The sequence below is a fragment of the Colossoma macropomum genome, unplaced genomic scaffold, assembly GCF_904425465.1.
Source record: "Colossoma macropomum unplaced genomic scaffold, Colossoma_macropomum, whole genome shotgun sequence".
Classification (NCBI taxonomy): Eukaryota; Metazoa; Chordata; class Actinopteri; order Characiformes; family Serrasalmidae; genus Colossoma; species Colossoma macropomum.
In genome coordinates, this window is record NW_023494807.1 from 15015310 (window position 1) to 15029276 (window position 13967).

The following is a 13967-nucleotide window of genomic DNA, read 5'->3' on the forward strand; positions in this document are numbered from 1 at the left end:
TTAATGACAGCCGTGCAGCTTTTTCTGCTGGACTTAACTTGTATTCAAGCTACACATCTTGTACGACTTCGCTGATTCAATACCCTGCCAGTGTTATCATAGTATTGACAATGGTATTAGTTTTATTTTTATTTAGTTTTTCATTTTGTTTTTGATTTCAGTTTGTTTTCAGTTAGACTTAAGGCTGCAATAACACAGTTTTAGTTTTATTTGTATTTTCTGAGAGTAATAGTTCAGTTTTTGTTAAGTTTAAGTTTTATAGTATATAGTGTAGTTGTTTGTATTATGATGAATGTTGTGATAGAAAATTATTTGATAAAGATTGAATAAAATTAACACACAGCTGACTGAGCTCAGGTTAGCTCCAGCTTTCCTGAAAGATCCACTTCTAAACTCTCATTCACGCACTGAAAAAACAAGAAGTAAAGTTTTGTTTTTCTGTAATTCTGTTTTGTTTTAGTTTTGCAGTGGACCTGTTTATTACAGTAAACGAGCACATTTTTTCACTGCTAGTTTTTATTTTAGTAGTAGTTTCAGTAAACTGAAACTTACTACTAAAAATAAAATAATTAATAATGAATAACTTGGTTATTTTAAGTATTTTTAAATATTAAGTATTTGTTTGTTAAGCTTTAAGTATTCTTTTTTAAGCTATAAAAATAAATACATGACAAATTTATGCTAGGCACTTACATTACCCCACCTCAGAGTGTATCAAACTGCATCATTTTTCACATGACAGTTGAAACTAAAGCCCTATTTGAGCTGTATTAGTTTTACCAGAGGAGGTCAGGTAATGTAATTTGTGCGTTGTTTGATTGGCTGATTAGGCACAAAGAATCTGTGTAATTTCCCTAAATCACCCCAAATAGCTTGGATCGAAATATCATTGTGTGGACATTTACCTCAGCTTTACCTCAGTGCCACACTTCCAAAAAATAACATGTTGTTAGGCTAAATGGCAAACATGGTGCCAGAAAATCATCAAGTTTGGATCTTAGCAAAAAAACAGGTATATATTCCAAACTACACATGCCTTTATTGAATACCTGATTAACTCCAAACACCAAAATATTTAATGACATTCTCAAATGGATGTACATTTCTGTTTATTTTGTGTTAGGAGGTCAGCTGTATGGGAATACATTTTTAAAGCAATCCTCCCAACCTTGATGTTGTTGCTGACTGTGTGATCAATGTACAGACACATTGACTAAATCCTAAAAAGGATCAATCTTTAGCTAAACAAATTAAAAGTCACAACTTTTGCGCACATCAGGTTCAAAGAACCTGTCTCACTGCCTACAGCCTGTCAAGACTTCTAAGATCTATGAGTGCGAGTTCTAAGCACTGAAACCACTGCTTGTTTTGTATGTATTGATGAGGAAAGCAAAGGGATTAGTCCCGCAAAATTCCTGTTCATTCCCGTTGGCAGAGAATAGCTAGCTAGGCTAATTGTATGAGGTCAATACATACAAACCACATTTTCGGAGAATAAACAAACAAGTAGTTTATGTCTAATGCCAAGTCCATTATTTACGAGTTGACTATTTACGAGTTTAGTGGAGTATCATTTAGGACAATGTCTGGGTCATTTCCACTCTGTAAAATCCTGATTTCCTTCATTCCTGATTGAAATGCATGGTCTTCTTCACATTCACAAGCACACACTCAAGAAGGGATGCTTCTCATGTCAAGGGTGTGTGAAAATTCAAGTTTGCCTCCATGAGCTGGAAACAAGTAAAATGCAAATGCGCATCAATAAGGCTTCGCTTAGCACCTAAACTCCAGTGGTAATTTACCAGGCTAACTTCCCATTTTTCTCTCAAGGCTTACAGAAAAAATTATTTCTTTGAATTATTTGAAACTCTTCCGCATTTAAAACACTAAAAAATCACCATCATTTGTTCTCTCTCCTGTAAACTTTGCTCAGTGTTTTGGCTTCTATTGTTTGTTGTGTAAATTCAGTTCCAATTAGGATCTGTCTTTCTACTAGACAGTGAGCGTCTTCTCTCACCTTTGGCTGCAGTCTCTCTTCTTCACAGAGGAACTCTGCGTTTCCTCCCGTCACCTTGGCAATCCCCTGAAGGAGCCTTCTGCAGGCCCGTGGCCCGAGACCCAGCCCAAAACACCTAAATACATATAAACACATACACATGTCTCCTGATAAGTCACTTAACTCACCAAGCATGTTGATATGTATAAGAATATTTGCTCTGTCCTAGTATTATAGCTGAGGCCTGGTGCAAAATTTGTGTCACGCCATAAATACACACATTATGTAGCTATATTATGTCACGCTTACTGACTTGGTTACTGTACCTTATTTAGTCATTCTAGAACTTGTTATGCTGTATGACACTGTATCAGAGTTTTAAGGTGAGCTGCAGCAACAACTCAATAGTTTAATGTTTATTAGAGGCTGTTTATACCCTGCATTAACATGTGCTTCATGTTTAGATTGTATCTGGATAAACTTTGGCCAGTTTCCACATCCCTAGTGTGACAAGATACGATCCGATTTCAATTTTCCACCATAAAAACCACATCAACACATACGTCGTTTCCATTTTACCTTTGTTTACTTTGTCCCCTTTTTACAGTAGGAGTCCACATGTTTGGCTTGGATGCTTTCCTTGGGGTCAGAGTGCAAGAAGGCTCTTCGTTTGGGGAAAATTCCAGCGTCATGTACCCTTCACCTTTCCTTGTTTATCCCCTAACCTGCTAGTCATCGCTAGGCAGACGCATTCCCACTTGCGTATTTGTATATGCATAATGCAGACACATTCCATTTACACTTGCGTTAAATGTGGCCAATTCCCACCACATGTGGTGTATTCCCGCATACTGGATATGCACAATGAAATGGTTTTTACAGTGTAGGGAATAAGCTTTCACTACTATCTTGCTAGATTAGTTTTCTTACAGAGCAACAAAGCTAAAGAAGCAAACCTCTGACACCAAACATGTCTTGGCTGATTGACTACACTTGAGTTAAGGGGAAAACTATGCAAATTTGAAACTGGTACTTTCAGGAGATGTTGCCTTTAACTCCTCCATATCGTCGAAGTGTGTATGAGACCTTGGACGGCTTCCTCCCTCCATATTCAAAAGTAAAATCCCTCTGAACTGAGAGAGAGTGTTTAGTATTCCTCTAGGAACAATAAGGACCATTTCACTAATTGAACGTCTGAGGAAAGCGGTGCCAGAGAGCATGCACACTGCTTGAAATTCATCTCAGGTCTGTCTGGCTCTTGAATGTTCTGAGTGCATATCAATAACGGGAGTGTGTGTGTGGCGGGGCGAGGGCGGGGTGTGTTATGAGAATGAGCAGAGCGTCTGGATTGAAGCTTGCTTTCCTGAAAAATGTCATGCAAAAGATCAGCGCCACTGTAAAGCGGCACACCGAATGCCATTTAGAATTCTTGCAGAGTTAAAATGACAACTGAATTGGTTTTAGGGAAAATAGCTAATAAAAGGGTGGGCTTTGAGTTCAGAGGTCCCAGAATATATTTTCATTGAGTGCTTGATGGTGGTGTTGTGGAGATCTTAAGGAACTGTAGTCATTTCAGCCCTCTTCTGTACCTTTACACGTAGTTTTGATACTACTGCTGATGAATTGATTTACAGTTTGGGTTCTTAGAGTGACATTTACCTGCATAACTGCATAAATATAGGGGTCCTTCCATGCCATCTTACTTGGAGCCTGTCCACTCACAACATGGAAAACTTCAATTTCATTTAAGCAACTTAAAAAAATTTCAAAGCTGTGCTCAAGTTACTTTTTTAGTTATGAATTTTCAAAAAAATTGCCTCATCATTTTAAATCATCTGAAATATTGAGTTTACATGTAATATTTCATCTCTGAATTGTAAACTCATTGTAAAACATTTTACCGGCCCTTTTGGCCCTATATTTTCTCAAAATTGACTAATCCCTTCATACTTTTTGTGCTGTGTAAGAACATTTATATCTGATCAACATACAAAAGCTGAGTGAAAATTATGTACATACATATAGAAATATACACAAAAAATGACAGGTATGCTGTGACTCATAATGACTCGATTAAACATGATTACTCAGTGAAAGACAGATTGAAATTCGCCTTTTGAATGAATCTACAATGATCAGTTGGCAATCTGCAAGATGATAATGCATATTTTAAATTCTCATTCTCATAATTCTCTTACAGAAAGAAACAGCCTGCATGCTGATCTATATGCTTTTTCACTACTGAAAATGTGAAGCTGTTTTATCTGGCCCTTTGTTAAAATCTCAGAGAATTTGATCAAATGTCAAAATGCTCAGTAGTTTAATTACTAACATATTTCACAGTGGTAGCTTTGTTGTCAGTACAGAGCATTAATATAGAGCCTTCATATAGAATTAAATAGAACGTTGCCGACATAAAGTAAGTTATTCACATGGGACCTCATTTGTAACACATTCATATATTTACAGATTTTACCGTAAAATGATTTTATATGAAAACTTGATGCACAAGTGTGTGTAGAAGAATGCAAGTTTTAAACTATATATACAAACACAAGAGGGTATTCCACAAAGCGAGCTAACTCTGCTGGAGACAGGTCCATTACAGGAGACCCCAACCCCAACAGAGGAAGTAACAGCAGCCTTCCTTTTGGTTGATTGTAAGACCTAATATTCATTTGGTTACAAGTATGAGTACATGAGTACTGAGTAACCTACTTAGAATTAGGTGGTTGTTAGTGTAAATCAACTCAATGTAATTATCGGTTAAATCATTCAGATCTAGCTGATTTTAAATGACTTGCATTAGCTAGCTATGCTACATTATTTACCTTGGATAGAGTAGCACTGCAGTCAGGAAAGCGTTTCTGTACAGCTGTAAATAATGTTTCATAGATTTGATCCCTGCTCCTCATCTGTCTCTTTCAACAAGTCTCTGTAGCACAGTGAGCAGAATCACCCCCGAGGCCAGTTTGAGGAGCTCACGTTTTAAGTTTTACCTCTTGTTTTGTTTGGCTGGTTGAGCTGTAGTTGAATGTCCACTAAAGCCAAATGTACATTGTGCGATTTTAGAAACTCACGCTGTACGTTTGAATAGTCCATCATGTACGGACAAAAACTATGATTTATATACTCGCACTGTATGAAAACGCTCAGTTTGATTGACAGGCTACATCAAACACAGCCCCTACAGACAGCTCTGTCTAAGAACAATTTCCAATAAAGCTGTTTCATTCAAAATTACACAATGCAAGTCCAAGTACCGAGCAAACAGGCTGAGAAACTGTGCTACAGCAGCTCGGCTAATCACACTGTGCACCGAAACTAAAACCAGGTGGTGATGTACATGGTTGGACAATCCATGTCTCTCTACAGCCTATTTTACAAAGACAGTACTAATGTTTATACCTTGCAACTCTGTTAAGTCAAACAGTAAAGTTGGCACATACAGACTTTAGTAGCGAATGACGATTTTCGCCTCCATGTTGTTAGTCTCTGTGTGTCCACCCATATAGGGGAAGTGGTAGTGATTTTGTTTGTGTGTGTTTAAAAACGAGCTAAAAAATTTGCAGAGTAAATACCTGCAGGAATTTGCCAAGGCAGAATGTTTAAAGTGACCGACGACTTTGTGTCTGACTTCCACAAGGTCAGTAACACCTCTCTGTGCGCACACACAAATATATTCCTGTTCTGTACAAAAAGAGAATCTAGATTTACACTTACTGTTCTCAAGTTCTTTTTAGATTTCCACTTCACATGGTGCCCTGTATATTTTACTCATGTTGCTTCTAACTCCATTATTACATTGGAAAAATATTTTTATGTTATTTACTGATACAATATTTAGATTAAATATTGCTCTAATTACGCATGATTTCTCCAGTTCTGTGACTTGAGAATAGCTTTAGTAGAGGGCATCAGTACACAAAATATATTATTATTTTTTTATATTTTATATATTTTTTATATCTTTTATAGTGTTTTGTACTATAAAACTTAAGTAATATGTTCAAGGTAGTAAGTATTATTTATATTAAATATTATTAGCTTGCCTAAAACAAAGTAACTGTAAAAGTTCGAAATAATATTTTCAGGTTCTTTTGTGTGCCTTATTTAGCTGATATATTACTGTAATTGTCCTGGCTTTTTAAACATTCTGTGTGCACATGAGCCTTTATTACCGAATCATGGCTTGAATTTCCAGATTGCACCTGATTTTAGTTAATGGAACCCACTGAGCCTGGAGTAAACTGCTTGACTAACTAAGTGAGGCTCATTCAAACAAGCTTGCTCCATGGAATAACCCCCTGGATTTTGTTTGCCTGACGTTATGTGTTATTTAACTGGTGCACCAGGTGTATACCAGGTGTTTTCATGTTTACCTGGCATTACAGGTGTTCCTCCTGACCAGCTCCAGTGCTCGACCCACGCTGCCCAATGAGCCATCAGTCAGGATGAAGAGCTGCCGAGGGCAGCTGCGATGGACAGGCTGGCGGTAGACCCAGGACAGTGCCCCCAACAGGTTGGTGGCACCCTGATCTGCACGCAGCCTCTGGATATAATCTAACACCTGGGCCAGAGTGCTCTTTTGTAAAGAGAAAGGAAAACAAGGGTGATTCAGACCATTTTGCTCTGTGCTGTTAAACCATGTTATACATACCATTAAACTACAAGCCCAATTCCAACGGTGTAAAGACAAGATATTTGATGTTTTACCTTCTGAACTTTATTATTAAGCACTGCGTCCTTGGACCCTATTGAAATTGTTAATTATGCTGCTTCTCCAATAAAAAAAAAACACCCAGACCAAACTGTAACTCCTACGGACATGAAACTTGATCACTGGGTAGTTCTCCCCTATTATAACAGCCTAACGCGTTATGCCTTGTAACTCCTAAATCAGAATTTTTTTTCCTGGTTCCCTGACTCAAGACAAACAAATTTGCTATTTGAACCATTTAGCTCTGTTTACTTTGGTTTTTGCTAATATGAATTATAAGTGAAACCTACTTTTGCCAGCTAATGCGATTTTTATTTTTTTTAACCTCAATCTTCATGTAATTGGTATCAAAAAATTCACAAGACCCTAAACCTCAATAATTATCAAAAAAGTTCACTTTTGTAAACAATATTGCTGCTGTATTCTAATGAACCCTTTTGGATTAATTCAAAATAAGCTACAAATTCTGTAACTCAAGAATGCTCCATCTAGAAAAAATACAACTTCATAGGCCTATAAGATCCATGATTCTAAAGTTGGCTACCAGGTATATTGCATGCACATCATTAGGGGCCACTGTAATTGCTAAATAACTGTTTCTTAGCATCCATACATCCTATCAAGCTGAAAAAGTGCATGCTGCATGTTTGAGCCAGATTGTAAATTCCTGATGATATCTTGATAGCTCAGCAGTAATGGTCGCCATCAGCCAATCAGCCTTCAGCAAGCATTTGGCAGGTTTAACATTGCCCAATCATCATGAAACTTGAATGGTGTGTCTGTGTAGGCACTTTCTAAGAAACAATGAAATTTTAAAAGATTTGGTCACTAGGGGTGCTATTCAGGAAAATCAAGTATATCCTATACATATTTTTACTTCTGGTCAGATAACTGGTTTGAAATAATCCAGTACAGTGTCCCAAACAAATTGCACCTAGAAGTATATTAAAAAAATGTAGTTATTTTGCAATTGTTAATTGCTCAAAAATCTGTACTTTTTGAACCAGTGTCTCAGTTTTGATCCTAACTTTTCAAAATTGGTTTTCAAATACTCTGTGCCCTCTGTAGATAAATAATTATCAAGAAAAATGTTGACTTTCTTTACTCAGCATGGTGTCCTTCAATCAAACAATCATTATGGCCTTGGCATTTCTAATTTAATGTGTTATAATTCAAAAGAAAGTTGGGACAGATTGAGACTCTGATGAGGTGTGCAAATTTTGGTCTAGATTGGCCTTTAGGTGGTGCTATAGTGCCCAAAACACAAAATCGTAGGCCTTTATTAAGTTGTTCAATGCTTGGACCCGCTCATTGCCACCTGCAGCTATGTTTATTATTTTTTGTAAACATGCACTCATTTTGAAACTGATGCCTGCAACACTTTCCAAAAAAGTTGGGACAAGGACTAAACACTCATTCCTGGATATAAAACGAGCATCCAGGAAACACTGAGTCCTTTTATGAACAAAGATGGGTCGAGTTGGGAACAGCATATGCTGCTGTCTAGATGATATCTTTTTCGGGGGCCGTCTCTGCTTGTTTCAGCAATACAGTGCCAAGTCATGTTCCACAACACGTGTTACAACAGCATGGCTTTCTTCTTTTTTTGTTTTTTCCTTGTCTAAGCAGTGCCTGGCAGTTTCCATTTCCTCATAATTGATCCAACAGTGCTCACTGGGATATCCAAACACGTGGAAATTATTTTGTAGCCTTTTCATGTCTGTAACTTTATCTCTAATTTCCTTAGAATGTGATTTAATTTTTCACAGGTTTCCTTTAGAGTTACAGACTAATCAGTGGCACTTGGATTTGGGGGACTAAGGGCAAACTTTTAATGATTCACAAGTACAGACAAATTCTAAGCCAGTTGTATCCTTGTTAGGGCAAATATCTTTTATTTGTTTAAACTTGGAGCTTCCACGTCACAGAGGTTGAATACTTAAGCATTACATAAAACCAATATCACTTTAAATTGATTAATTCTAAGGGCCAGTCCTTTGAAATAAAATATGATACAGCACAAAATATCAAAGTGTAATTTCTAATGCAGACAAATCTGATTAATTTTAAGGGGGTTGAATATTTTGCAAGGACTGTAGGTGCAGTTTGTAGTTCTACAATTATAGACTGTAGTCTGTCTGTTTCTCTGCAAAACTTATTAGCTCCTCTTTAGCTGATTCATCATGCTTCAGTACCTCACAGGATTACCAATGAACAGGTATTATTTGAGTGGTGGATCATTCTCAGCACTGCAGTGACACTGACATTGTCGTGTGTTAGTGTGTGTTGTGCTGGTACGAGTGGATCAGACACAGCCGTGCGGCTGGAGTTTTTAAACACTATGTCCACTCACTGTCCACTCTATTAGACACCTACCTTGTTGGTCTTGTTGTTTCTGATCACATGATGCTGTTGGCTGGATGGTTTTGGTTGGTGGGCTATTCTCAGTGCACCACTGAGGTGTTTAAAAACTCCAGCAGCACTGCTGTCTGGTCCACCACTCAGATATGTCAATATATGTGCTTTATGGTGGTCCTGTGGGTTTCACACTATTGAAAAAGAGGATTAAATGGAGCTAACAAGTTATGCAGAGAAATAAATGGACTACAGTCAGAATTACAGAGTGCACCTATATGATAAGTGGACCTGGTAAAATGTACAATGAATGTAGAAACAAGGTAGATGAATGTAATAAAGTGGCCAGTGATCTAATCCAATTCAGTATGCTGAAGTACAGAGCCAAAACAACAAAACTTGCACTAAATTACTGAAATGTACTGTATAAACCTGTAAATGCATACAGTATAAACCTGTATATAGTATGATTTTTGTGTTATGAACTGGCTAGACCAATCTCTTTATAGCTTCAGCTCCATACCAACAATAAAACAACAAGTAATATCTTATGCAAAATCTGAAACCAAGATATAAGCTGCAAAACAACATTAGAGGTAAGCAAGTTGAGTCAGAAGCCAGATTTGGTTTGACTGATGAATGATTTAAAATGCTAGGCAGGTCACCATATGGCTGCATGTGTGTTTTTAACCAGCGTTTGTTGTGGAAGACCCTGGAGCGGCTAAAACCTGATACTGCACTGCCATGGCAACCTTGAGTGCTGGCCAGGACACGGATTGTTATCGGCAGGGGAGATTACTCACACATAAAACAACAACCACACACACATTGTAAGATTTGGTAAACTATCTTAAAAAAGTCTTAAATTAATCTTAATTTATATAGGTTTTTGAGTCAGTAAAGCCAGTTAGTTCTTGGAGATCTACCACATAATTTAGTTACAGTGCCAGTCTGATAAACTCATCTGGGTCTAACATTCTTAGCTGAATCAGGTGCTTTACAGCTAAATCTCTGCACAGTGGTAGAGCACAAAGAATTGGGCTGAAACAAAATTCACCACAGTGGCAGACTGAAAAAAGGGATATATCTATTTTGAAGTTATTTAAACCAGTCATTTACACGTGACTAAAATATATCACCTCAACACAGACATCCCCGAAAGTAAGTAAACTGAAAGAGAAACTTGTGTTGATGTCATTATATTCATGTGGAAATGATGTACACATTTGAACCAAGTGAATACACTGCATCACTTTTATCAGTGTGTGCATGAACAGGGATGGCAGACAATTCTGATGTACAGCAGATGTCTAGGAGCATTGATTGGGTCCTCAGTTGGATTGTACCGTATCTTTCAAATGTCTAGACATACATACTCATTGCAGGGGTTTGCTTATTTTTCACGTTAGAATTTTAGAATAATATTCAATATACTCAACATCACTGAATGTGTTTGGGATTACTTGGACGATGAGAAGCAGAAAATGCAACCAACTTGTAAGACTGAACTGGAGGTGTGGAACAAGCAGATTTCTTTGAAAAACCGAAAAGGTCTCATAAAAAGCAGGCAAGCTGTGTAATAAAAGCAAATGGTGGACACATAAAATGCTACATTTAATATTATAATTAGTTGTTTAGCTTCTGTGTGCTGTAATTCCCAGAAAGCTATGAAAAAGTTCCAGTCATTTGAATGTGGGTGTGTGCACAGCATAAGCTCCTCAACCCCAGATTGTTTATATTTTGGCTTATGTACTAATTTTAAAGAATATGCCTTGTTTTAGGTGTGTTCAAACATTTAACTGACACTGTCATCTTTGTACATAAGAAGAAGGTGGCATTTCTTGGTTTTTATTTACAGAGCTTGATTGAAACCCTACATTTCATCTTTCCTTGTACTCAAATGAAAAATATAATAAATGAACAAATGAAAAATACTTAATTCATCTACAGAATTTTGTAAGAAAGCATTTCCATGCAATGCACAATCAGTCAGGAAAAACTTTCAAATATTGAAATCTTTGAAATACATTTTTTACCTTTTAGTTAGTTTGGAATACTTTTAAGCAACTTGATATATGACAGCGGTATTCGATTGTCTTCATTTTGTGTAGTTTATTAATGTGAGTTTCCAAGATAAACACATTATTAAGTTGAGATGATAGAATGGGTTACAGTACCTCACATGCACTGTAATTAGGCTGAAGTAACAAAGCATTAAAGGACTATGAGTTAATGAGTGTTTCCTTGTTCTGCGCTTAAACCCTGCTTTCTGCATTGAGAGTGAGTAACCATTCAGCTAAATGTCCCAGTGAACATTCCATTTTGTCGCAACCAAAACAATCATAACATTGTTGAAACTTTACCGAATGTTGACTGGGTAGTACCGCGACCCAGAAGGATAAGCGGTTTAGATGATGTATGTATGTATGTATGACTGGGTAGTGACATCTTTAGCTAATTTTGAGCATTATTCAGTACAGGACTAGCAAACACAGCTTTGAACAGTTGTACACACGTAAAGCAGTATACGTTTTATTAAAACACAAAAAGGTAAAAATAATAAAAAAAAAAGTAATACTGTAGCTGTCCTGTAGAGTGTTTGGAAAATTCTGTCTGGTGGTACAGACCCTTCAGTTGTAGTGTGATCAGAAGATGTTAGTACTCACATCAGTGCAGGGCTTGCTGGAGGCAAAGAGAGGCTTTACAGAGGAGCCAAAGCCCACAACGTTTAGTGTGGTACCATGAGGAAGGCTCTTAATGGCCACCAGCATACCTTCCTGTTTGAAATAAGGACAAGAGGCCATTGTAAAAGTTAGAAATTGCAGTTATTTATCATGTGGCTCTTTGAAATTAACGAAAATGCAGATTCAAAACTTTCAGTCAATCCCACGTTTATGTTTTTAAGTAGAAATTGAATATTTATTTTACTTTATTGTTGTGTCCAGTCTTGTTTTGTGGAAAGAAAAAAACATTGTTAACATTTCTGCCACCTTTTTTTGTTGTTTGACATCAAAACAAACAAAAAAGTAAGAGCGGGTAATCTGACAATATGTCATCTTTTCTAGCATATTGTGGATTATCATCAGTACCAAAAGAACTCTGGATATGACAGTACTGTTGTTCTATTTTGTCCATACCAATATGATAACAAACCTAAAAAAAAAGGAGGTATCGTGTATGCCATATCGCTCACCCTTAGAGAAATGTCGAAAGTACAGTTTTCAGCCTGCCGAAATGTAAATTACAATTGAATGTAACTGTGTAGTTAATTATGCAATTATGTGATTAAATTTGAACAGTATGGCACAGTGGCATTAATGATGCTTCTAAGGGTTAAAGCAAAATTCTATCACTTATGCCTTATTTTTCTGGCACCGTAGCAACACAAAGATAATAATAAGAATTTTAATCCTTCTACACTGAAAAAAGTGAGGCAGAAATTTTGCACACCCTTGATCAAATGAGGTTTTATTGATTTTCTAAGTGACAATAAGTTAACACATCCTCTTCAGAAAACACACTTTTGCAGATTTTAATGCACGATTACTGTTTATTTGCTGAATTTAACACATTGGGAAAAAAATAAAACATAAAATGTGGTCTGTGAAAAATGTACAGATTTTATTATATATTTATATTGTATGCTTTTTTCTTCAAATATGTTAAGCTCAACATATAAACAGAAATTGGACTGAAATCTGCAGAAAAATATTTAAAACACTTATGTATAGATGAGTTAACTTTTAACTTGATTTTGAGTCATTTAAAATCAAGTTAAAAGTCAACTTATTTTTTGAGTTTAAAAAAAACATAAATATATAATAAAATATTAACTTGAATAATTAACAAAACATAATTTGTTCAGGGATGTTAAATTTTTTTCATATGACTTAAATAAATTCATTGCATCACTTACTTTTAGTATTAAAAATGGGTCCAGAACAGCTTTTTTGGAGGTAGCAGATATAATAACAAATTATAATGGCCAGTGGTCAATGTATAATCACAATTTGTCACCAAGTTGATATGAAACAGTCTTCTGTGGATGAGAGAGAGAAAGAGAGAGATGTGTGTACCTTGATCTTGTTGATTGTGTGCTGTGTGACATTGGCGCCACGGTCGATGAGAAACAGCAGCTCTCTGCTGGCCTGCTGCAGCTCCAGCGGCTCGGACAAAAGGTCAGGACAGAAGTTCAGCATCAGCACCGGGTTACTCAGTACATCCTTATGATAACGCTTTCTCATAAACTCCAGCTGAAGATGAACAGAAACCAGTTTTAACCAGTAGGAATGTACATTTTTCTTTTCACCAAATTTTTACTAAATTTTCCCCCCAGTTTGGTCATGGCCATTTTCCACCTGCCTGCTAGGGTAGGTCTCCCTTACAATATGCTGAGAGTGCTACCAGGCACTGTATCTGATGGGAGGGCCATCCTACCCACTCACAGAGAGCGAGGCTCTCTTCGAACTGAATTTAACATGCAGTTTCCGGATGATGGGCCAGACACTTAGACCAGCTCTGCAGAGATTAGCATTTTCCCTTTTTTAACACTCTGAATTCACCCAAAATCTTTATAGGAAAGTCTGCCCACTTCGATGGCTATCTAGGCAGTGCCCACCACAATGAGGGGGATTTTTTTTGCAGATTTACCAGGGAGCTGATTGACTCTTTTAATTGAAGGGCAAGATTTCTTCCTAAACAGATGCTGTGTTACGTATTACAAACTTTCCTGTTAATTTTCCAACCAGTGACCTTTATACAACCTTCTCCTTTATAATGTCTTTGTTTGACCTCATGAAGGCCTTTCTGATTAGCTGATGCCCTGAATCAGGAGTTTAATGAGGCAGAATGCTATATGCAAAGCGTGGCCCAGCTTAGACAGATGCCCAACCCAGG

The 13967-nt window shown here is 36.9% G+C and overlaps 1 protein-coding gene across 1 annotated transcript in view; it reads right to left on the minus strand.

The window, feature by feature from the left end:
- vwa5b2 (von Willebrand factor A domain containing 5B2) overlaps window positions 1-13967 on the minus strand; it is a 59588-nt gene that overhangs the window by 20298 nt on the left and 25323 nt on the right. Inside the window, exons 8-11 of the mRNA XM_036556129.1 lie at window positions 13148-13324; window positions 11738-11848; window positions 6379-6581; window positions 2018-2132 (exon numbers count right to left, since the gene is read on the minus strand). Coding sequence (XP_036412022.1) covers window positions 2018-2132; window positions 6379-6581; window positions 11738-11848; window positions 13148-13324 — 606 coding nt within the window. The remainder of the gene's footprint in view (window positions 1-2017; window positions 2133-6378; window positions 6582-11737; window positions 11849-13147; window positions 13325-13967) is intronic.